The sequence below is a fragment of the Protopterus annectens genome, chromosome 9.part0 (assembly GCF_019279795.1).
Source record: "Protopterus annectens isolate FY-2018-M chromosome 9.part0, PAN1.0, whole genome shotgun sequence".
Taxonomy (NCBI): domain Eukaryota; kingdom Metazoa; phylum Chordata; order Ceratodontiformes; family Protopteridae; genus Protopterus; species Protopterus annectens.
In genome coordinates this window covers 629,915,663-629,938,714 of record NC_056743.1, presented here as the reverse complement: position 1 = coordinate 629,938,714, position 23,052 = coordinate 629,915,663, and the positions used below count along the sequence as shown (strand labels likewise).

The following is a 23,052-nucleotide window of genomic DNA, read 5'->3' as shown; positions in this document are numbered from 1 at the left end:
GACAGGACGTATTTGATGGAAACAGGTCCCAGAAATAAACTACACTGGAAGTAGAGTTTTGAGAGGAGTGAATAACACACTGATGCAAAAGTTGTTATGGAAACACTTCCTTTGAGCAGCTATGATCTCTTACATGTGAATGTTTTGCATGTGCAATGAAAAAAAAAACTACCCAACAGAATTTGCATTAATAGGGCCTTTTATCACGTACACATTAGTTTCAACTTGCGCAACCAGGAAATCACAATGTGTTTAAAAACAATGCATTTCTAAGTGCATTTCCGTTACAGTCAGAATTAAAGCTAACTTATAGTTGTGATATTTTACATTCATATGGCATAAAATTCAGTTAACACTATCCTTGAGGGTAAAATGATGGAATCAGCCTGGGTGCAGATAAGAAGAACTATTCCCATTGTTTTTTATATGAGTAAAGAATGTAATACTCTCATTTCTCCTGGTCTTTTCTTGCTGGAGCAAATGGTGCTAACTATAGCTTCTCCAAGAAAAAATGTTTGAAATACATAAAGCACCCAGAGTCTGACAGAAAAGAAGTGAAGCACTTTTTCATTGAACATGAATTGGTTCAGAAATACCAATATTTATGGGAGCATGATAAGATGAAGTATTTAGGACTATAGATTAAAAACGCGTCTGTTATGGCAGCTAAGGATATGTGGGAAGTCACTCAACAAAAGGTGATACAAAAACTGAGAAACTAGAAGCTCTACTTTAAGGATATGGACTGCAAGATACAAGCAGTGGAAATGCTTTTAGGCACTTTAGTTTTATATACAGGTCAGGCATATTTTTATCAACCAGAGGGGAAGTTGTGGACAATAATTAATAACGAGTTGAAGGAATTTATCTGGGAGGGAAAGAGGATAAGGGTTAAGTGGGATAAGCTGATCCTTCCAGTAGAACAAGGTTATTATGGATTACCTGATTGGAATGGATATTTTAGAGCTACACAATTGAGGTTCATACTTCTTTCTTTCTTTACTTACTTATCCTTTGTTGACCAGGTCAGTCCCACTCAGTGGGGACTTGAAGTGGTAGTTATACTACTAAGGGAAGTTTGGCCTGGGCATCAGGGGAACTTCTGTACTCGTTAGTGCAGAAGGACGGCACTGTATGTAACACAAGCAGAAAGTTACAGTTCAAACTGAAAAAAGGAAGATGATAAAGCAGAGGATGGGGGGATTAAAAAAATAAGAAGAGGGTGGAATTTTGGATGCAGATTCTTAAGGAGAGCAACAACAGCCATACAGAATATTATATTCATAAAATAGCAAAAAGTATTCTAAAAACACGAGAATGGAGAAAGGAGATTTTGTGGATAGGGATGACTGCAAATAGAGATACAGAGAATAGGCAAGAGGGGCTGGAATCTGCTGGAGAAAACTGGCAAAGGAACAAGGTACTTGGAGCAAGTTAACTAGAGTGTGAAAAGTAATAAAATGAGATGAGGCCAAGAAAATATGTGTAGTGCAGGCTAAAGACGGTCTTCCCTACCAGAAACTGATATCAGAGTATAGGCAAAGAGAAAGGGATAGGGGAATCCTAAATGAAGACCTGCTCTGGTACAGTTTTTAGTTGAATCTAGAAGAGAAGCTGCTGTTAAAAAATTGGATAATCAGTAGGTCATATACCTGTCAGCACCTGAGAGATAATTCTCTGACTGAACAAGAACAGTGATAGCCTTGTGCCTTCAGCTTCTTCTTTAATTTTTTTCATCAATTCCTTCAGTTTCTGCAGTCCTGTCCACCAGACCTTATTGAAGCTGGGCCTAATGCAGTAGATACATGACAAATTTAATTTATGTTCGTAAAGTTTAGAAACTCCATGCTAGTGAAGCAAAATCATTTACCAGACACTAGCATTTCTAGAATACCATGAATGTTAAAACTCTCTTAGTTTTAATGGTTGCATCTAAATACTAGTGTACATCACATACACAGCTTCCTACTTGGAAGAGCATGTCTCGATACTAGAAACATTTTTCTGAGGAATGGACCAACATTGTCTGCATATAGGCTAGACTATGGTTTGTCAGTCAATCCTGTGTGAGTATTAAACTGAAGTTTGTGGTGATTCATGTTTGCTTGTCAGTCATAATGCATCTTTACTTATGTTTCTGCATCCCGATCAAGGCCAGGACACTAAATAAACATTCTGGCTAACCTTTCATAGAGGCATTCTGGGATGAGCCTGATGCAACACTTTCATTATTCTAGAATCTTGCAGAGGGATTACAGCTCCAGGCTTCCACAGTACAAAGGCATTGCTTATATGTTAATCTTCTAGAATAGTATGGCTTATAAAGTGGTAAAGTTATTTTAGGCGAAAAGTTTAAAATATACTGATGCAACTGTGGCAGTGTTGCACCCTTGTCATTTCTATGTTAGATTTTCTCATTATGCATGGTGCCCTCCCCATGACATCAAACGTCAGTTCTTGGTCAGGTATGTTCAAGTCTGTAGGCTTTCCTGGAACAGGTAACCTACTTAATACAGTGGCATTAGCATGATACTATTCATGTTTGTAAGCAACTTTATGGTGTCAGCAGCACTGGCCAATGCTTAACTTGAGGTAAACCCATTTGTGGTACAAGTTTCTGTTTAGTGATCTTCCATAATCACCAGTCTGTGGTCTGTATGTGTAGTAAAAAAAGACCATACAAATATGCATGAAATCACTGGATATAAAAAAAAATAATTCTAAATATTCTTTGTTTAATCATGAATACAAACAATAATCATGAACACAGAATACAATATGTAGGACTGGTACACAACAGAAATTGTATACCACAGTTCTATACAATTCATGAAACATTCCCCTAAAGCAGGAGAATGTCAATGTGTACCTGGAATGGACCTGCCTCACTTGCCCTGTTCTCTTCTGACGGCCTTTGTGAATGTTCATCATTGCTCTGTTTTCTTCATAATATCCTTATTTGTGGTATACTGTTGCTCCTTTCTGTCCAGCCCAGCTCTGCTCTTTCTCTCTCCTGACTAGCCAGCCCAGTACCATTAACCTTTAACTCCCATATTCTTACCTGAAACTTCCTACTGATTTCACATCCTCTTGTTGCCAAAGGTTTCCCTGAGACAACCCCCTGCCCCATATTGTCAGCATTCCACCTACCTCAACCAATATAGAAGAATTATACAACAGTCCATGACTAACTCTCAAGGTGATCAACATTGACTGGAAAAAACACACTCTGAGATCTCATGGCATCATAAACCTAAAGTAAATGCATACTTATGTTAAGCCTACTGTAGCCATAATGAAATTGGCCAAATACAATGATGGAGAGATTACTTATCTCTCCTAAAGTAACCTTAAGAATTGTCAACCTTAAAGATCTTACACAGCTTTATAGGTTAGTACTAAGCTAACTGCCCTTACGAGCCATTTCAAGCCTAGCCAATTATCCTTTGTGAGATTCAAACCCTGCATCCTGTGTTTGGAAGGCAAATACCTTAACCAGTAGGCCACCAGAGAGTGCATAGCTCTTAAAGAAAATACTACTGACAAGAAAACATGCAACTCTTCACTATGATTGCACATGTTCAAGCTGTACTCAAATAAAGGAACTGCATAGAATTAATTTATTATTTTTATCATTTGTTTTGACCCTACACACCTGTGACCATCAAACATATGTCCTCTGTTGACTAATTCATTGCTTACAACCATCAGTGCTGCAGTTCAGCATGAGAAGGAGACAAGAGCAGGAGAATTAGGCCCTTATTTGTCAGATTGTGTAGAAGATTTTTTTGTATGCTTCTAACAGCTGTCTCTCTGTTACTCAGCAGGTGATGTGCAATGTCTGCTATTCTAGACCCAGTGTGAGTACATGATTCTATACAGCTGCAATGTTCAGCTACAGTACATGCATGCCAATATGTGGGCTTGCATTAACGGAGTCCTGTAATTGAAGGAGATACAATACCTCACCTTCCCCCTTTGAGTACTTCCTACAGCTGGTCATTACCATGTGTCACTAACTAGTTTCTCTAGTGCTGGGGCCATTAATTGGATCCAGGTTATCAGGATGTGTTCAGGCTCCGTATCTCTACATGATGCAGCAGACTTGTATATAGATAATTTAGGGAAACACATGGTACATTTTCACTCCCAGTTAAATATATGCTAGGCATTTAAGCAGGCAACAAGTCAACTAATATTTTTATACAGAAGACAAAAGTATCTCAACTGTCCTGAAATTTAATGTCAGTTGTAAAGGCAAGGTTATGTTTAAGTCATTCTATGTTGGGATACCGAATTAAATACTCAGAAATGTGATAACTGTTTTGAGGCAAAACTTCAAATAACAGTGGAAGTTAAGGAAGCTATTTATTGTATTTAGTGTTGTTTATGAGATTCAATAAAACTGTTTATGACAAAAAATTGCACTTTCTCTGAGATGCAGCAGCCAAACTGTTTGACATATGTAGTTCAAAGGTGGCCCAGCTCCTTGCAAAGAAGGAAGATGGTTTCTTGGAAATACCAATCAATTTGAAATGTTCTGCAAAAAAGATTTGATGAAGCCCCATCAGTGACTTCATTGACCAGTAATAAGCCAAGGTTCATCTGCAGTGCAATTAGTTTTAATGGGGGGGGGGGGCACAGTGGGATTTACTTTTGTATTGAGTTTGTGTTTTCTCTATTTGTCTATTTCATTGGATGGATTTGACTGAAAAGAAATTGGGGTTTAAAATGAGATTAACCAATCCACTCTTTACCCTACCCTATGTGCCCACAGTAATTCCCCCTTTCATTTCAACCTTTCTATTTTTCAGTCCCTTTTGAAAACATCCCTTCCTTTTCTAGATCACAACTCTTATCATATCAGTTCCCTGATGCACTCTCCTATACGTGATATACAACATCAGCATATTAATTTCTAACTTTTTGTATTTTTGTCTTGTCTGTCAAGTAAAGAACAACATAGTCAATAAAGACGATCATAAAGTTACAGTTACTGAACCTACCTGTAACTAGTAGTAGTTCTGAGGTATTGATGAGAGTGCCTGACATAGCTGCGGTGGTGTAGCAGTAGCGTTGTTGCCTCACAGCAAGTGGTTCTCCAGTTTGATTCTTGGCTGGAGTGCCTTCTGTGTGGAGTCTGCATGTCCTCCGTGCGGTCAAGTGGTGTTTGAAAAACATGTGTAGAATGGGTGTGCCTTTGTTGAAGGTTGGGTGTCAAGCTGGCACCTTAGTACTGTAAAAATCTATTGCCAATCATTAGTGGACTAGAGTTCCGCTGTGGCGACTCCTAACTGGGAAAAGCTGAAAGAAGATGACAGTGCCTACCCCATGTTGTTTCTTCACCAAACCTGTGTTGAACAGCCCAATATTTGTAAAGCAAACATTTGTTAATTGCTCTGTAGCCAAATTGGGTCCATTTTTGATTGCTAGTGATAGCATAGGGTTACACAATCCAGCCAAAATAGTAGAATTAATGAGTAATATGAGTAGTATAGGGGCGGCTCATGCTATAGGACTGCAGGACTGCAGCCCTCCCACCTAGAAAACAAACAAAAAAATAAGTAAAGAGACATAAAAACAAACAACACATTCCCATAATTACTCTGTGCATGCGCGCACGCTCTCAGCAGTCTAGATAAGGGGAAAGGCATCTCTGCCCTGAGATGCCCAGCAGTCTGTGCAGTGGTGATGTCACAGACTGGAGGCACTCCAGACTGCAGCAGGCTGGACCAATCGCTCAATGAATATCTAAGGTAAGGTGCCCCAGACCAATTGGCAGAGAGGAATACAGGGCTCAATGCTCATCTCGGCGGCAGAGAGGATTACAGGGCAGATTTAATCATGAGCACTTGCTCATCGGCAGAGAGGATTACTACAGGGCAGATTTGTGAAGGTGAGCTTCTAGTGTTGTGCGTGTGTGTGTGTGTGTGTGTGTGTGTGTGTGTGTGTGTGTGTGTGTGTGTGTGTGTGTGTGTGTGTGTGGTGGCTAGAGAGAACTCATGGTGGTGTGGTAGGGAATACCTCAGGCATGAACTCTGTACCTTGTATTCAGGTGGCAAGGGCCTGAATTCCCTATCCACCACCATTTGTAAAAAAATTGCAGATGTTTGCCTCATATTTGATCTGTTCTGTTCCTCATAAAATCTGTGGTTTCTATATTTTTGTTAGTCAGTCAGTGGTGCAGGGGTAGTATTGTTGCTTGATAGTTACAGCTTCTCTTGTTTGATTCTTGGCTGGGGTGCTTTCTGTGTGGAATATGCATATCTTCCCATCTTAGTACAGATTTTTGCCTCATATTTGATCTGTTCTGTTCCTCATAAAATCTGTGGTTTCTATATTCTTTTTTAGTCAAGTCAGTGGTGCAGGGATAGCATTGTTGCCGGATAATTACAGCTTCTCTGGTTTGATTCTTGGCTGGGGTGCTTTCTGTGTGGAATCTGCATGTCCTCCCATCTTAGTACAGCTTTTTGCCTCATATTTGTTCTGTTCTGTTCCTCTTAAAATCTGTGGTTTCTGTATTTTTGTTTCTTTACACAGTCAGTGGTGCAGTGGTAACATTGTTGTCTGACACCTACAGCTTCTTTGGTTTAAGTCTTGGCTGGGATACCTTCTGTGTGGAGTCGGCATGTCCTCTCATCTTACAAAGACATGTGTCTGGAGTGTTTCTCCCTGGGCCTGTGCTGAAAATTGGGTTTTGTTCCAAGTCGGACTTTCCTGGTTAACAAATGTTAAATAGAAATAACATGCATTTGAATTTCAGGCTTCATATTCTTCAGAAAGTACATGGTAACACAAAACCTTTTATTCTAGCAATTTTCTAAGTTTATAAGATGGATATTTGAAATTTGTCCCTCTTTTCTGGACTGTATTCCCCCATTATTGGCTTTGTCCAGGTTTTTTTTGCTAAGGTTGAGAGCTATGGTGAGAACTGAATTCACTAAATGGTAGCCATTTAAGTTTCAGTCTTCTTCTTTTTCACAAAACAGTTGATTTGGCATAGTGGTATGTTGCTCTGACTGTTTTGCACAGAGTGATATGTCTGGTGGTAACACTGCATTTTATTCTGGCAACTTTCCAACATTATACAAGCAATGGCAATGTTTAAAATGTGTCCCTGATTTTTGGGCTTTTGTCTCCCACCCCCCACCCCCAATAAATGTTGGCTTTTTACAGATTTCTTGTGCTGCAAAGTTCAGAGATACAGCTGAGTGTCGAATAGATTTTACAAGGAGCTGAGAACTGCAGGGGAACAAAAGATTAGTGCTGTTTATGCTGAGTCTGCTTGTATTGTTAATAGCACAACAGGTAGTGTACTTGCTTTTGATGCAGAAGGCTGTAGGTTCTACTCCCACAGTAGGTAGATGCATTGCTGATACTTCACTGTGTTGTAAAGGGGGGTGGATGCTGCAGTACTTTTTGGCGAAGATACCTAGTAACTATCAACCTATCAGTTTGCCATCCATTCCCTATTTCAATATTACTAGCTTATCATTTTTAATGCAACATAACCAATTTATTCCTCAAGGGCAACAGGCACTTTATTTGTAGATGAAACAATGAAATATGATGTTGTTTGCTAGCAGCAGCCTCTTCATTAGTTACAGATTTCTTTAATGTAGAATTATTTAGATGACTTTTACTACTTCAGAGAGTGTGCATATTTACTGATATTGGTGGGCTGTAGAAGTCTGAGTAGACTTTTATGATGGAAATGTTCTGAATTGGGCAGTTTTGTCATTATTGGTGCATGCATTTTGTTTCATTGTTTTCTGGAAGAATGTTCAAAACAATAAATTTAAAACGACATCTAACAACTGTACTGTATTGTACAAGGAATGTAATTTAATACAATCAGGAAGGTGTATCAAAGAGCAAGTGTATGTTTCATGTGCAAGGGGCCTATGATTTGAAAACAAAGTTAGTCTTTATTTGTCACTGGCAAAATGTATTTTCTTTGAATATGGGTTTCAGTGCTGTTTCAATGAATGCGAGTTTCAAGGGCAGAGAAGTTTTAATGCCAAGTCTATTTTCATTGTGAGATTGCATTGCTTTGTTTAGCAGATATTTATTAGTGTTTGTACTGTAAAATGCAAAATAAAACTTTCAAATAAAATCCATATCATTGCTGAAGTAAAGCAGTATGCACATTAGTGTTTATGATAAATGGACCGAAATAACCAAGGAATGGGGCATTGGAATGTTTGCAGGGGAGAGGCTCCATTCGACCATGATTTTGTGAGGGGGGAAGGGCAGCAAACTCAAGACAGATTCCTGGATAAACTATACCTCTCAACTGTCCAGATTTCTGCAGAATGAATAGATTTTTGCTTCTTATTTTTGGTTTGTTCCTCATAAAATGTGTGGTTTTCTCGCAAATCATTTAGGAATGAAGTCACTAAATAATGACAGACATTAAGTTTCAGATGTAACCTTCAGAAAATGCATGCTAAAATAAGACCTGTTATTCTATCAACTGTCTGTTATTCCATCAGCTGTCAAGTTTATGCAAGAGCAATTTTTAGTACTGTTTGTATGTTCCCCCAATATATTTGGCCTTGTCCAGATTTCCTGCATTAAGAGGTTGAAAGGTACGTGCAAATAAATTGCTTTATAGAATTAGGAATATCCAAACCTCTCAACTGTCCCCAATTTTGGCTCAAAATGTTGCTCTCCCCCTAATAATCCCTACGTAAAATAGCAATTCTGGAAGAAAACGTGGAGGATTTACAGTTATGAATAACTGTAATGATCAGAGTTATAGATTACTTTTATTTCAGAAATGCATGTAGATTCTCTAATTTTGTCAGCTGCTCGAGTTAACAGTACTAATATTAAAAAGGTGTCCCTTCTTTGACAGGTTCCCAGCTGTATTGTGTGGCAATTTTATATTTTTGCATCACATTTTTGGTCCGTTTTTCATAAAATTGTGTTTTTCTGTCAAATTAGTGGCAAATCATTAAAGACCGAAATTAGAAAATAATGGCAGACATTTGAGTTTCAGATTTCATACCCTTCAGAAAATTCATACTAATGCAAGACCTACTACTATTCTATTATCTTTCTAAGTTTATAAGAGCAATATTTAAAAATTGTCCTTATTTTTGGGCCCATGTCCCACTTCTGTGTATGGCTTTGTCCAGATTTCTTGCTCTGAGGTTGAGAGGTATGAGTGTCAGAGCCATCACCGTCAGCCAGAAACATTTCAAATTGTGACATACTTTTTGCACCCCACTCCCCTATGTAGTGACTCTTGATGTGTCCAACCAAGGCAAGGAGCAGTTATGCAGTGTAAGTGTGCAGAGTATTCCCCCATCCAAGGGGGACACAAGTACAGTGGATTTTCATCTGTCCTTGATTTTGCAGAATGTTCTGGTTTTCTGTCATATTTTTATACTGTTGATTTATGCTAAAAAAACTTTAAAAATCACACACAATTGTTACTATTTAAGGAAGAACATCTTTACTTATGTTAACTTTCTCCCTCCTCTTCCCCTCCCCAAAACACGTTTCCATACGTTAATGACATGAAGTAGGGCATATGCTTTCGAGTCCCCCACAAGTCCAACAGAGTCTGAAAAAGTCCAATATTTCCAGATTTTCTTGTTCTGTTATATTTCACAAAAATAATTATTGCATTGTAATCCCATGTTAAGTTGCTGGTTTTATTGCTGTTTATCTTCGAAATCCTGTCTCTGCTTCATTTCCAGTATAGTCTTGATTATTTTAGTCAGCTCTTGTGCTCCCTTCCTTCTCTCCAACTTTTTCCATTGAAAAGGTTTCACAGGTACAGTCACTCTGTGGTCTTTATTACCAGAACAAGAAGCAGAATCTCCTTCTGTTTCATATCTTGTCTTTTGTTGGACATACTTTTGTATTTCCTCCTTAGGATGTACTTCATCATAAAATGATTTTGTCCCTTCAGGGAAGAATGTGCTGTAGGTGGATTGGACACTCTAAATTCGCCCTAGGTGAGAGTGAGTGTGTGTGTTTGTGTGCCTTCTGTGGAAGGTTGGGCACCGGGCTGGCAACTTGACACCGTAAAACTCCACTGCCAATCATGAGCAGACAGGTGATCTGCTGTGGCAACCCCTAACCAGGAAAAAGCCGAAAGAAGAAGAAGATTTTTTTACCTTCTACTGCTTACCTAGAGCAAGCTTTAACTGTTTTCATAGTTATTTACTGCATTTTTTATTATCTGCACTTAAAAGTACATTTTAGTCGAAATTAGTCTAATTCAAGTCGAAAAATGTTTGTTTGCTGTTTAATTTAATTGTTTGGCTGCCCACTAAAGTGTGCTAGCCTGTACTACTGATTTATTGCCTTTTCTGCATTTAGCGCGGAGTTGCCACTAGAGCACCATCGGGCAGCGCCGGTTAAACAAGGTTAAACTATTTCTGGCTCCGTAAAGTCTGCTCTTCATTTTTCCCTTAGAACTGCTCTACTTGTAATCTAAACAGTCTATTCTCTATCTGTAAAGCTCAGCACTTGTTCCTAAAGCATTTTTAGTCAGTTAAAGCACTTCTATATTATACAAAGTACTTCACTAGCTTAAAACCCCCTTGAGTACCCACTTCCCTATAGGTCCTTTCTGACTCAGTTACACAGCAAACTTTTTCATTTCTTCTAGCATGTCAAAGGGTCAGTTGCTAGCGTCCTCTCCTGCTCAGCTGGTGAATCTGGGAATATTGAGGCAATGTTACAATTGCCTCATGTACACAGACAACCCTCTCCTCCTCCGACAAAACACAAATACATGCAAGAGATGCAACTATATAGCCAAACTGAAGGCTGAGCTCTCTCAACTCAGGACTGGCAAAACCAGACAGGAGGAGAAGGTAACCACACACACCATAAACCCAGTCTCACATAGAACTATCACAACTACAAATCAAACACATAAACACACAAAGACATACTCGGAGGCACTGATCAAAAATCTACCAAAACAGCAGAGGCCTCCAAAGCAGACACCCAAACAACTGCCACCTCATGACATAACACAAGCAACAGATAGATCACAAAGTCAGTGTGCAAATCAGTCACAGCCCTTAAGGCCAAACACAATGCCAGACACACTTGTCATAGGTGACTCCATAGTCAGACACACTGACGTCCCACTCACCAGACTGAACAAGGAGAGGGTCACAGTAAGCTGCCTGTCGGGCGCTAGAATCCACCACATAACACAAGCACTCAGGTCACTCCACAGCAAGTACAAGTATGACTCAGTCATTGTCCATGCCGGTGTGAATGACCTGAGACGTACCTCCCTGGACTACATGAAAAGAGACATAAAGGAGCTCTCAGATTATGTAGCCCACGCTGGTATGACCTTGACCCTGAGCAGTATCCTACCTTCACCAAGAATGATGCCACAATACAGAGACAAAATGATCAGTTTTAATAATTGGCTTAATTTCTGGTGTCATTCTAAGCGGATCCAATGTCTGTCTGCCTGGAATGACATGCTTGACAAGCCACGCTGCTTCGCAAGGGACGGCTTACACCTGTCACCCCTGGGTTTCCGGATATTGGCAAAGGCTCTTGCCACCTCCATAGTGCCTTTTTTAGACAAGGCTCAAATTCTAAACCCACCGCCCTAGAAAACAATAATGGAAAAAAACTAAGGGTAATGCTGCTCAATGCCAGAAGTCTAAATCTCAAGATCTGTGCTGTGACTGAAACCTGGTTCAAGGCTCCTGAGAGCACCCCGGCACTATCAGGTTTTACCTCATATCATGCGTTCCGGCCCCAAAACCCGGACCATACCACAAAAGGAGGGGGTGTATCCATATTCATCAAGGATACCCACACCTCCAGGCTGGTGGCAACTCACGAAGCATCAGAGACCATTCAGGTGCAATTAACCATAGGCAAAACTGCTCTACAGTTTGTAGCATGTTACAGGCCACCCTCTCAAACTCAGGAACCCCACACAGCCTTCCTGAAGACACTGGAGAGTATAAATGTCTCTCCAAACACCATCATATTGGGTGACTTCAACTACCCAAACATAGACTGGGAACATTACTCAAGCCCCAATACCCTAGCCCAAAGATTCCTGGAGTTCATAAACTCAAATGCTATGGAACAACTTGTCACCATTCCCACAAGAGGTGAAAATATACTAGACCTGATCATCACAAACATGGGGACAAAATGCTCGACACCGGAAGTATATCCCTCATTGGTGAGATCAGACCATAAACTAATCTCACTGGAGATCCACATCCCGCCCCCACCCCCAGCAAAAAAGATCACAGTGAAGAACTTCTCAAAAGCCAACTTCACACTTCTTAAGACTGGTGTGGTATCCTTCAAGGCCCCTGAGCCATTGGAAACCACAACCCACGCTGCTGAATCCCTTACAAATGCTTTCTACGAGCACCTCCAGGATTGCATGGATCAAGCAATCCCAAATAAAATCAAGACCCTTTCCACCAAAGGCAAGCACCCGATCTGGTGGACCCCAGCCATAAACAAACTTTACAACAAGAGGAGAAAGCTACTACAAGATAGAGCAAAATCCCTAAAAGGGAAGACATCTCTGATCAATACTAGTAAAAAACTACGATCACTCATAAAATCATCCAAGGCCAACTTTGAGAGAAAAATCGCCAAGGACTCAAAAGACAATCATAAGGCCTTCTTTAGCTATGTTAGAAATCTGGGTGGAAACTCCCAGATATGCTCAGAATTAGTCCAAAATGATACAAAAATCACTGAACCCACAGACATTGCAAACATACTGGCAGACAGGTTCAGTGAAAATTTCTCCCCTCTCTCCCCCCCAAAAGGAGAAATTTCTATCCCAGCAGAGTGTAGCCTCCCAATCATCTCAAATGCCCAGGTGAGAGCTGCTCTCTCTAAAGCTAAAAACACAGCCTCAATGGGACCGGATGGTGTCCCCGGCTGTGTGCTACACGAACTCAATGAGGAACTAAACCCACACATAAGGCTGCTGTTTAATCTTAGCCTTACCACAGGATACGTACCCAAAGAGTGGCGTACGGCAACTGTGGTCCCACTCCACAAAGGCGGTGCTTCTACGAACCCTGGTAATTACCGCCCCATAAGCTTAACAAGCCTGGTCTGCAAAGCTATGGAGAGGATCATAATGGAACTCATAAATAAAGACATAGGGGACCTACAGACATTGGATCCTACCCAATTCGGCTTTGTCAAGGGCAGATCATGCCTCTTGAACTTGGTCGACTTTTTTGAAACAGTCACCAAGGCCATTGATGAGGGTAAGGCAGTTCACACAGCCTACCTTGACCTTGCAAAAGCTTTTGACACAATACCCCACTCGGGTATTATAGAAAAGCTCACCAGCTTAAATGTAAACCCATATGTCACAAGATGGGTTGCAAACTGGCTCAAGGACAGAACCCACAGGGTTAGAGTTGCTGGTGCCATGTCAGACTCCAAGCCGGTCACAAGCGGTGTCCCACAGAGCTCAGTCCTGGGCCCCCTCTTGTTCGGCATCTACTTTTCAGAAGTGCAGGCAAACATAGGAGGATTGTGGCTGACAAAGTTTGCAGATGACTGCAAACTGGGCCATAGTTGAAAATCCATCAAACACAGATATCCTTCAGAGAGGTCTCATAGAAACGGATAACTGGTGCCAGAGCCATGGCCTTAAGCTAAACGCCAAAATGTATAGTCATACCCTTTGGTAAAACAAGGTAACCCCAAGTTACCACATAGGTGGCAATCCATTAAGCACAGAAGAGGTTATCAGGGACCTGGGGACCCAAGTTGACAGTAACCTTTCTTTTGACACTCACATTGCCAAAGTGGTTAGGAGGACCTTCTACATTGCCCACCTGATTATGAAGGGATTCACATCCAGATCAAGGGAAGTCATTGTTCCCCTGTACTCTTCACTTATCAGACCAATGATTGAGTACAATGCCCCATTCAGAATGTATCTTACCCGACACCTGCAGCAATTGGAAAGACCCCAAAAGTTCCTCACCAAAAGGATAAAGGGGCTCAAAAATATGCCATATGCTGCCCGACTGAAGAAACTCCAACTCTATTCAGTCGCATACCGTCTGCTCAGAGGTGACCTGTGCCTGACATACAAGGCCATGTCCAACCCGGAATTAATGGACATGCTCCACCTCAAAAAATCCAAATCCACCAGAGCCACAAGAGCAAGAGACTTAAACCTCAACACGGATATAAATAGGACGTGCTGGAGGGACAGATTCATCACCCAGAGATTCCCTATGCTGTGGAACAGAATCCCGGTCCATGTGAGACAGAGCACCTCGCTGGCTCTGTTCAAGAGAAATCTTGACCAGTGGGTGGGAGATCGTAGGTTTACCCCGGGGATCATCTCTGTATCACTGCTGGACAGAGGCATGGCAAACTAATGGGTATAGTATTCTTCAACCTAAGGGGTGGTGAAAGCCACACAACTCTGGCTAGGCTTATAAATGCCCTAGGGCAGATAGCCTAGTATGAACCTATGAACCTATGAACCTATAAGATTATTCAGAAAAGGCATGCTGTCACAGTGCCCTGTTGCTCTGTGTTTAGGCAGCAATGCTTTAATGACCATCAGGTAAGCTTGTCGGAGATTGTAAGATGCAAGTAAGTTTTAATAAGCATACTGTTAAAGAATTACCAATATTGAAAGCCTTTTTTGTTGCCATGCAGAGAATATTTACATAACTAGATAACGTATAAGCCTTGGGTAATGAAATGCATATGACAGTATTTGTAATAAAGGACAGGATTACAGTAATTTCAGAAGCTCATTACATTTTGTTGGAGACTTGCAGTCATCTTTGCAGGCTTTACCCATAAACTAAACAGAATGCTAAATCTATTATGTGTGGTCCATAACTTGTGCAGTGATACTTTAAGCAATTTATCTTGAGCTTGTTTCTTGTTTGCCATTCATTTTTTACTTTGATCATGTCTTCCCCATGAAACAACTAGATAGTTATTGTCAGGCAGCAGGTCTTTTTTGGATAAGAAACATTTTTACAAGTGGGGATATTACAGATTGCTACTTTCAGCATGTTACTTGGTAATTTTATAAAGCTGAATATAAATTATAATTGGAACTGCACTGCAAGGAGAAGTGGTTTGACTTGAGTGCTGCATGTTTTTTTTTATACTTGATTTTGACTGGCATTCCAGTAATGTATTTAAAAAGTAATTTATTTTTTCATGCCTCACAAGCTTTGTGTTTCCATCTAGATATTAAATAAGCTGTTATGAAGCCAATGCATTGAAATATTTTTTTCTTCTTCACTTCATTTTGTCTTGATTGGACTCTTGTAATGATGGTTTGGCACCTAGGGCAGCGTATTTAAAGTTCCAGTTGTTGTGGTTTTGAGCATAGCTCCACCCCTTTCTAGTTGGCCCCACCCATTCCCATTGGCCCCAACCATTCAGCTGTCTTCTGCAGCCCCCATTTAATTTGAAGTCACCAGCCGCCACTGGTAGGTACTATTTGTCTTAACAAGGAAGTTCACGTACTGCTTTGCTTTTAACAATCCTTTAACTGAAATTCAAATGTTTTTGGGTACAATTTGCAAAATACTATTTCACTCACTGAGTGTAACCCTCTGAAGTATGCTGCCACCTACAGAAGTATAAGAAATGTTTTTCAAATGTTCTTGGTTAGATTTACAAGAGATAGAGATAACTTATGTGTTCAAAGAGTCCAGGTAAGGGAAGACAGGACTAAGTTAGTATTCTCGACTTAGTAGTGTTCATATTTGTCATGGACTTAACAGTGTAATGAAAAGTGCTACCCATAATCCTCTGTTGTCTGGTGATAGTTCAGTTTTGATGGCTGTAATAATTTAAATGTTAAAAGTGGGAGCTCATAAAAAGTTTGAAGCTTTCTCCCCGGACCACTGCTGAAAATGGGCTCCTACCCAGTCAAACTTCCCTGTAATCAAATGTCAATAAATAAATAATAAATATAGTAGTCTGATAGGCATAGCAGTGCATTTAATAGTAAGAAAAAAGTGCCAGTACAGAAGACAATATTTCTTGCAAATCATTGTAAATTACTTTTTTTTACTTTTCAGGTAAATCTGCATTGCACTGGGCAGCAGCGGTCAATAACTATAATGCTGCCCTTACCCTTCTGAGAAGTGGTGCCAGCAAGGACCTGCAGGACAGCAGGGTAAGTGAGACAGTGGGGTTAAACAACTACAGGGCAGTACAAGGGAATGACACAACTACATAGGTAGAAAAGGAAGCCATTTTGGCAAATGACTGAGCAAGGGAAGCAAGTGGAACAGATTCACGTATAACTACACAAAGAAGTATAACAACTGAGGTGGCCAATTATATAAGACAGAAGACACTTTATCTAAGTCAGACTACTGGAACTCTATTACTGGCATTTGTAATATGAAAAAGAGTTATATACAGGAGGAAAAATAAGACCCTGACCACCCCCCCACCACCACCATCAACAACGCCATCATTATAGTAGCTCTGTGCCCGCATACCCTTTATAAAACAATTCCAGAGTTATAGGCACACAAAGGGTAAGATATTTAAACTTAACAGAGTATAAGTACTATTCTGGACACTATATTTCCTCTACCTTAACTACAAGTGGAATTCAGGAAACTGCCTTTATTTTGCTGAATTCAGCAACATGATTTATTCAGTTCATCTTCAGCCAGCTAAACTGATCATAAACTGTTATGGTATGCAGTTAGTTTTTTCAACACTATATCCAGCCTCCATATAAAAACAGAACTAGCAGCAGATGCATATCTTGCCCCAAGGGTCAGATGCGTTTTGCATTTGGCTGTCATTGTATAGCATAACAGAGCACATTAATTAAAGCTAGATGCAGGAGCACTTAAAATGTTTTACTTAATAAAAATGAAAAAGGAAAAATGGCATAAGCCAGCAGCATGCTTGGGGGTGCTTGGCCTATTGCATTTCTTGTTTGTATAATGATCCTGTCCATGCTTAGCATATGCTTTGAACTGATATATCGGCATGTTGGGAGTGCATGGTATGGGCCCAAACAGTGTATGTAATTATTTTATTTATTTTACATTTGTTGACCGGGCTAGTCTAACTGGATATATGTCCATTTTCAGTAGAGGCCTGGGGAGAAAAGCTCCACAAAAACAGATAGTTACAATTTCAGATACAGTACACTTTCAGACTAATACAGTTGTTTACATAGCAACTTAGTAATCATGAGAGAGAAATTAAAAAAAAGACAAAACAATAATAGAAGAAAAAATATTTAGAAGGCAGTGACACATTCATAAAGTCCAAGCTGGGTAAACATCAGAATATTCTATAATAGTTTGTAAGAAGGATGGAATTTATACAGTCTTAAATTAGCTTAACTGATCAGATTCATAGATGTGTATAAGAAGGAGGTGTTAGTCAGGGTTAGTACATGGGCATAGCCAGTGAGTTGTAAGGTATAATTTGAGTTTCTTTTTGAATAGTGGAGTTGAAGAAAGAGATGTGAGTTCACAGGGAAGTAGGTTCCAGGTTTTTCCCACAGTGTTAGAGAAAAGTGAATCCCCTGCTTATTGTTGGGTTTTTGTCTGGATACCAGTAGTTTATTTGCTGAGAGTAGGTTTGTAAGATTTTTATCACATTGTTCAAAGCATATATACTACAGAGCAATAAATCATACCACACTGGGTTCCCTTGTATTGAAAAAAATAAACAAATAAATAAATATATATATATATATATATATATATATATATATATATATATATATATATATGATGTGCCTGAAATATTAACTTGTGAAATGGCTAGCTTTGATATCTCACTGCATTGGTTATCCAGTTTAGTTCTCAGTGGGGTTACCGTCAGTCTGGAATCTGGAGTCTACACATCCTCCCTGTATGTTTGTTTGTGTTACTTTTCTTTAAATGCTTTGATTTCTTCTTGTATCCCACAAAAACATGCAGAGGGGGTATGTGTGCACATGAGTGTGTGTGTGTGTGTGTGTGTGTGTGTGTGTGTGTGTGTGTGTGTGTGTGTGTGTGTGTGTGTGTGTGTGTGTGTGTGTGTGTGTGTGTGTGTGTGTGTGTGTGTGTGTGTGTGTGTGTGTGTGTGTGTGTGTGTGTGTGTATGTGTGTATACTCTCCCACCACTCTGTGTTGGATTAAAGAGATTACTGGAGAACAAAAGAATGGATGAATGAATGAATGAATGTATGCAGAGTTCAAGACTGTGCACTTCCAGACAAAATGTGTTTCTATTTTTGTTATTATTTCTTGCTTTAGTTAATGCTTAAAATGACAAAGCATGTCATAGTAACATGATGCAAGTACAATAGCACATTTTAAGGACACATAAGAACAAAAAGATAAATAAATATTTTTGTAGATCTAAGGAATTTAAGCAGTATTTTCTCTGGTTCTACATAAAGGTCTTCCAGTTCCTTTCTTATAGTTCATATGCTATAATGTTGGTGTTTCCATCTTTTACAGGATCAGACACCATTGTTCCTGGCAGCTCGAGAAGGAAGCTATGAGACCACCAAAGTTCTCCTAGAACATATGGTGAACCGGGAAATCCCTGATCATATGGGACGTCTGCCCCGTGATATTGCTCTGGAACGCATGCATCATGACATCATATGCCTGCTAGATGATTACAGCTTGGGCCAGGGCACTAGTGCACTGTCTGGGTGCCCAACAACATCTCCTGCTGTATGTGGTTCCAATGTCTACCATGGCAAGCCAAAGATGAGCGGTCTTCCAAAGAAAGTGCGGAAGCAAGACCTACGGAGTCCAATGACAAATTCCTGTCCTGCACCTACAGATGATGGCAGAAATGGAAGACATTGTGGGAATGCTCTCTCCAGAATTCGCATCCCTGAACAAATTGAGTTGAACAACCTTTGCCAGCCAATGTCACCAACAATGCAGAGCCCTACTTTACCATCTCCAACTCAGCTCAGCATCCCAGCATCTGGGGCTCACTTCAGTACAAGCAACTTGAACTCAGCCAGTCACCATGGATATGATAGTTATGGACTGACCTGTGAACCTGTGTCCCCCAGCACTGTTTTCCCATTCTTTGGAAATAGAAGTAGCTCCTTTTCAGGTCAAATGGGACTAGCATCTTCTGGCCATCTCAATAGTCCATGTGACTGGATTGCACTGGGACCTGGTGGAGTAAGGGAACCTGCCATGCACAACTTTGTAAATGGTAATATCTACAGGGGAACAGTGCACACAAGCCAAGCACCTGGCAGCCCTCATTGTTCTATGCCAAATGTGAACATCACCTATGCTAACATTCCATCTTTCAGTCCAACAACACAAGGTCTGCAGACAACCTCTGTACAACAGCACATAATACAACACCATAACATGCAATCATTAGAGTTCCAAAATTCAGAGAAAAGAAGTAATCTACAAGTAAATCATCTTCCACAGATGCAGTCCTGTATGCAGCAGTCACAACATTTGCTAAACCATCATCAACAAACTGGCCAGTCTAGAGAATGGATTCCTTGCCATCATCAAATGCAGTCACAAGAACGTCAACTGTTTCAAAAGCAGAACCTCACCTCCAGCAGCCCACCAACCCAGAATGTGGACCCAGAGAATCAGTGTCCTTGCTCTGAACAAAGAACTGTAATCCAGCATCCAGAGACAGGACGGAAATATTCAACATCAGCTGGAGACCACCATATAGGAAACAGCAATGGAAGTTTGTATTTAACACCACCTTCTCAGCATAGTTATCCATCCCCACCTGGTACAAACCCCACACCTCACAACCACTTGTGTCACCCTTTCCCCACTCCCTCTCCCCAATCTCCTGACCAGTGGTCTAGTTCACCCCCATCAAATAAGTCTAATTGGTCAGACAACATGATAAGCCCTACAACAATACCATCAGAGGTGGATGTGAAGTAATCATAAAATGGCCAAAAACGATGAAGAAGAAAGAAGACTTTGGGCATATTATATCAAATGTATATATATATATAATTATCTTTCATTTTATATTATTTATAAGAAACCATGATGCAGCCATGTAGCTACTTTTGAGGATTTTCTGGATGTTCACTTCAGGCAGATGAAAAGTATTTGGATGTATCTACCCATTTTAGAAGGATGATATAAAACAACACAGAACAGTAAGGACATATAGTATTTTGGAGATAAACTCTTAATTTCCCTGGCTAACCCCAACTTGCCGCTTAAACTTAAGATTTTGTTCAGTTTCTGTTTTTATGTTTCAAAAGCAACTATTTCCATCAGTAAGATTTGCATATTGTGACTCAATAACATTTACTCAAAAATTTACATACAGACACTCTCCCCCACATATATGTATATGGATAGCATATACAAGTCCCATGAGATAAGGAACATGCTCTCTGTCTCTTTTTATTTTATTCTTTTTTTAAGAATTTGTTTAACTAAGGGACTTCAGTTCCAATAAAAAAACAAATATTCAAAAAACATCAGATTTGGAGCCAACAAATTAAGTGTCATAAAGCGCAACTCAAACAGCCCAGGCCTTCTATATTTACTGTGTCCATGGCATGTTGCTGCCATGTGTGTAAACTGCCATTACCCACCTCCCCCACTTCGTATACAGAAAGTCTGACTTTCAAAAGAAATCTCAGAACATAAACAGATGAAAAGCTCAAATCTAAAAATATGGAAAGGCTAATTAAAGTTATAAGATTCTGTGTGACTGTGGCATCTCCCCTTCTGTGCCCCACTATTGATATATGTCAGTTTGTGCCCCTCCCCCTTCCTCTGTTGGGTGGTATGAAAAAAAATGTGTTATTTATTTTTTTCTTATTTCATTTTCAATCATTTAAATTTTAATACAGGAAACTATATATGCATGATTTCTTTCTAGATGAAGACATTGTGGCATAAGCATTTATTAACTAGCCTTCCATGATTCAAGCAGCCTATTTACTCCTGCGGAATAGTACAGCATTATCTGGGATGCCTTATGCCATGTTACCTGGCCATTTCCTAAGAGCTATGGTAGTGCACTCTAATTATAATTGTCAATAACCTATATGTGGGATCTGTCTCGAAAATAAATAAAATAATAACTGTCTTTTTTGTTCTTTGGTATACAACAACTTCTGAAGTCATTCAGTTATTCTGGTTACTGGATATAGGGTTATAAGCCTTCTGGCACCTCCCATGGAGAGGTTTGACATTTACATCACAGTACCCAGAATGCATAAACTGCTGTCATCATTTTTTTTTTACATTAATTGTTTTTACAAACTGGATTTTCATTACAGAAGTGAAATAATGGTTTTCCTGAATATTTGTCAATATGCTGTGGTGTTAGAAGCCATCTATCTCATCCCATAGGCAGTCTGAAGTTTAGATCACAATGCCCAGCATGCACAAAATGCTGTCAGCATTTTTAATATTAAAATGCTTTCTACCAGATATAGAGAGACTTCTTTATATAAACAGGATCTTCATTACAGAAGTGAAATAATGGTTTAGTAGGATATTTGTCAAAGGCTGGTTCAACTGGCCCTGGCCTATATCAGTCTTAAAGCCAGAGTGCTATGTAAGTAAACTGGAGGAACTGGAGGGACAGATCTTAGTCTAAGTGAAACACACTTTATAAAATGACAAGATGCCTCACTGTTAGTAATTTTTCCACATTCTGAGTATGTTGTTTACATCCCAGTGTGGTTACTAAGTAGAAATGTTCCATTTATCTTTAGCATCTTGTTTTCCTATTTTCAGTTTATTGGCATTTATAACACTGTGGTAGCTTTTACTGCGGTCAGATATAAGTAGGTTACCCAACATCTCTGCCTCCCTGATATCTCTTTCTACTTAAAGAAAAGTTTCCATTGTTGGTAATACCTATAGAGTTGGTAAAAGAAGAGCACCAAAGAGCAAACAAACCTCCAGAGATGTCTGTCTGCTGGAAATGCGCAAGGCAGTTAAACTGACATTTGACTCTAAAAGAAACCAAATACTGGCTCATTTATATACAGACTGCACCCCAAAGACTATAATGTGTGAAGTACAATACTCAAAAGTCATTCTAAGGCAAGGACATCTTTTGGGGAGTACAGCTGATCAAGAAATCTCACCTCCATGAAAGGAAGACAGGTACTTTTCATTCACACCACCATAACATCCAAGCTAATATGACATGTATGTCTACGCTTTCTCAGTTTTTATGTCAGGGCACTGGGGAGGGTGACCCTTAAGAAAGTATTTCCTCACATCCTAACTAAAATGTTGTTCTTGACATATGTGGTGGAAAGCATCAATCAACTGACAAAATATTTTGTTTGAGAACAGGAGGACATAAAGTAGAATAAAACTGTCCTGCTTCATTTGTTGTCTTCATTTCTGGACTTACTGGATCCTCAAGAGTGCTAAGTTGTAGAAACTGCCATCCTTAAATGCACTTCAGTTTGTAACTGCTTGATAATTTCATATGTTAGAGAACATTCTGACATACCTTTGTTCATGTATTGAATATTAGTTACTTGCACTGTAACCCAATTCACATAACTTGGAGAAGGACCGCGGTCTTTCTCACAGACAAAACTTCCTACGGCATGCAAGTGTACATCCTAAGTGAGGATTTCAAAGTGAAACTGCATTCATCTGGAAATATTGAAATATTCATCAGTAGGGTCTTCATGAAACAATAAAAGAATAAAGCATTACAAGAGACTATATCACTGAAACTATGCCAAAACCAGCGTTTCATGGACAATGAAGAGTTAGAAGAGGGTGTACACTCAAATTCTGATATTGATATGGATATAAATGATGTAAAAATGAGTATAACACTAAAGGCACTGAGTTTCTGTAAACAAACTTCTACCATTGATGAGTAACAGTCATTAGCACTAACATTGTCATACAAATTCTTAGTGCATGATTAAAATACCTATTTTTCTACCAGAAGTTTAAAAATGTAAATGTAGATACTGATGCTAATGTTAAGCCCACAGATAGAGAGCTTCACCTGAATCTAGGGTTTGCAACCGTGAGCCACTTTTTAATATGCGTTTTATACCTGTGCCAAACGTAT

General features: G+C 39.6%; 1 protein-coding gene across 1 annotated transcript in view; it reads left to right on the top strand.

Moving 5' to 3' along the window:
- NOTCH4 (notch receptor 4) overlaps positions 1–22,342 on the top strand; it is a 563,400-nt gene extending 541,058 nt beyond the window's left edge. The window contains exons 32-33 of the mRNA XM_044083199.1: positions 16,065–16,162; positions 18,471–22,342. Coding sequence (XP_043939134.1) covers positions 16,065–16,162; positions 18,471–19,910 — 1,538 coding nt within the window. The 3' untranslated portion in view covers positions 19,911–22,342. The remainder of the gene's footprint in view (positions 1–16,064; positions 16,163–18,470) is intronic.
- Positions 22,343–23,052: the final 710 nt, after the last annotated feature.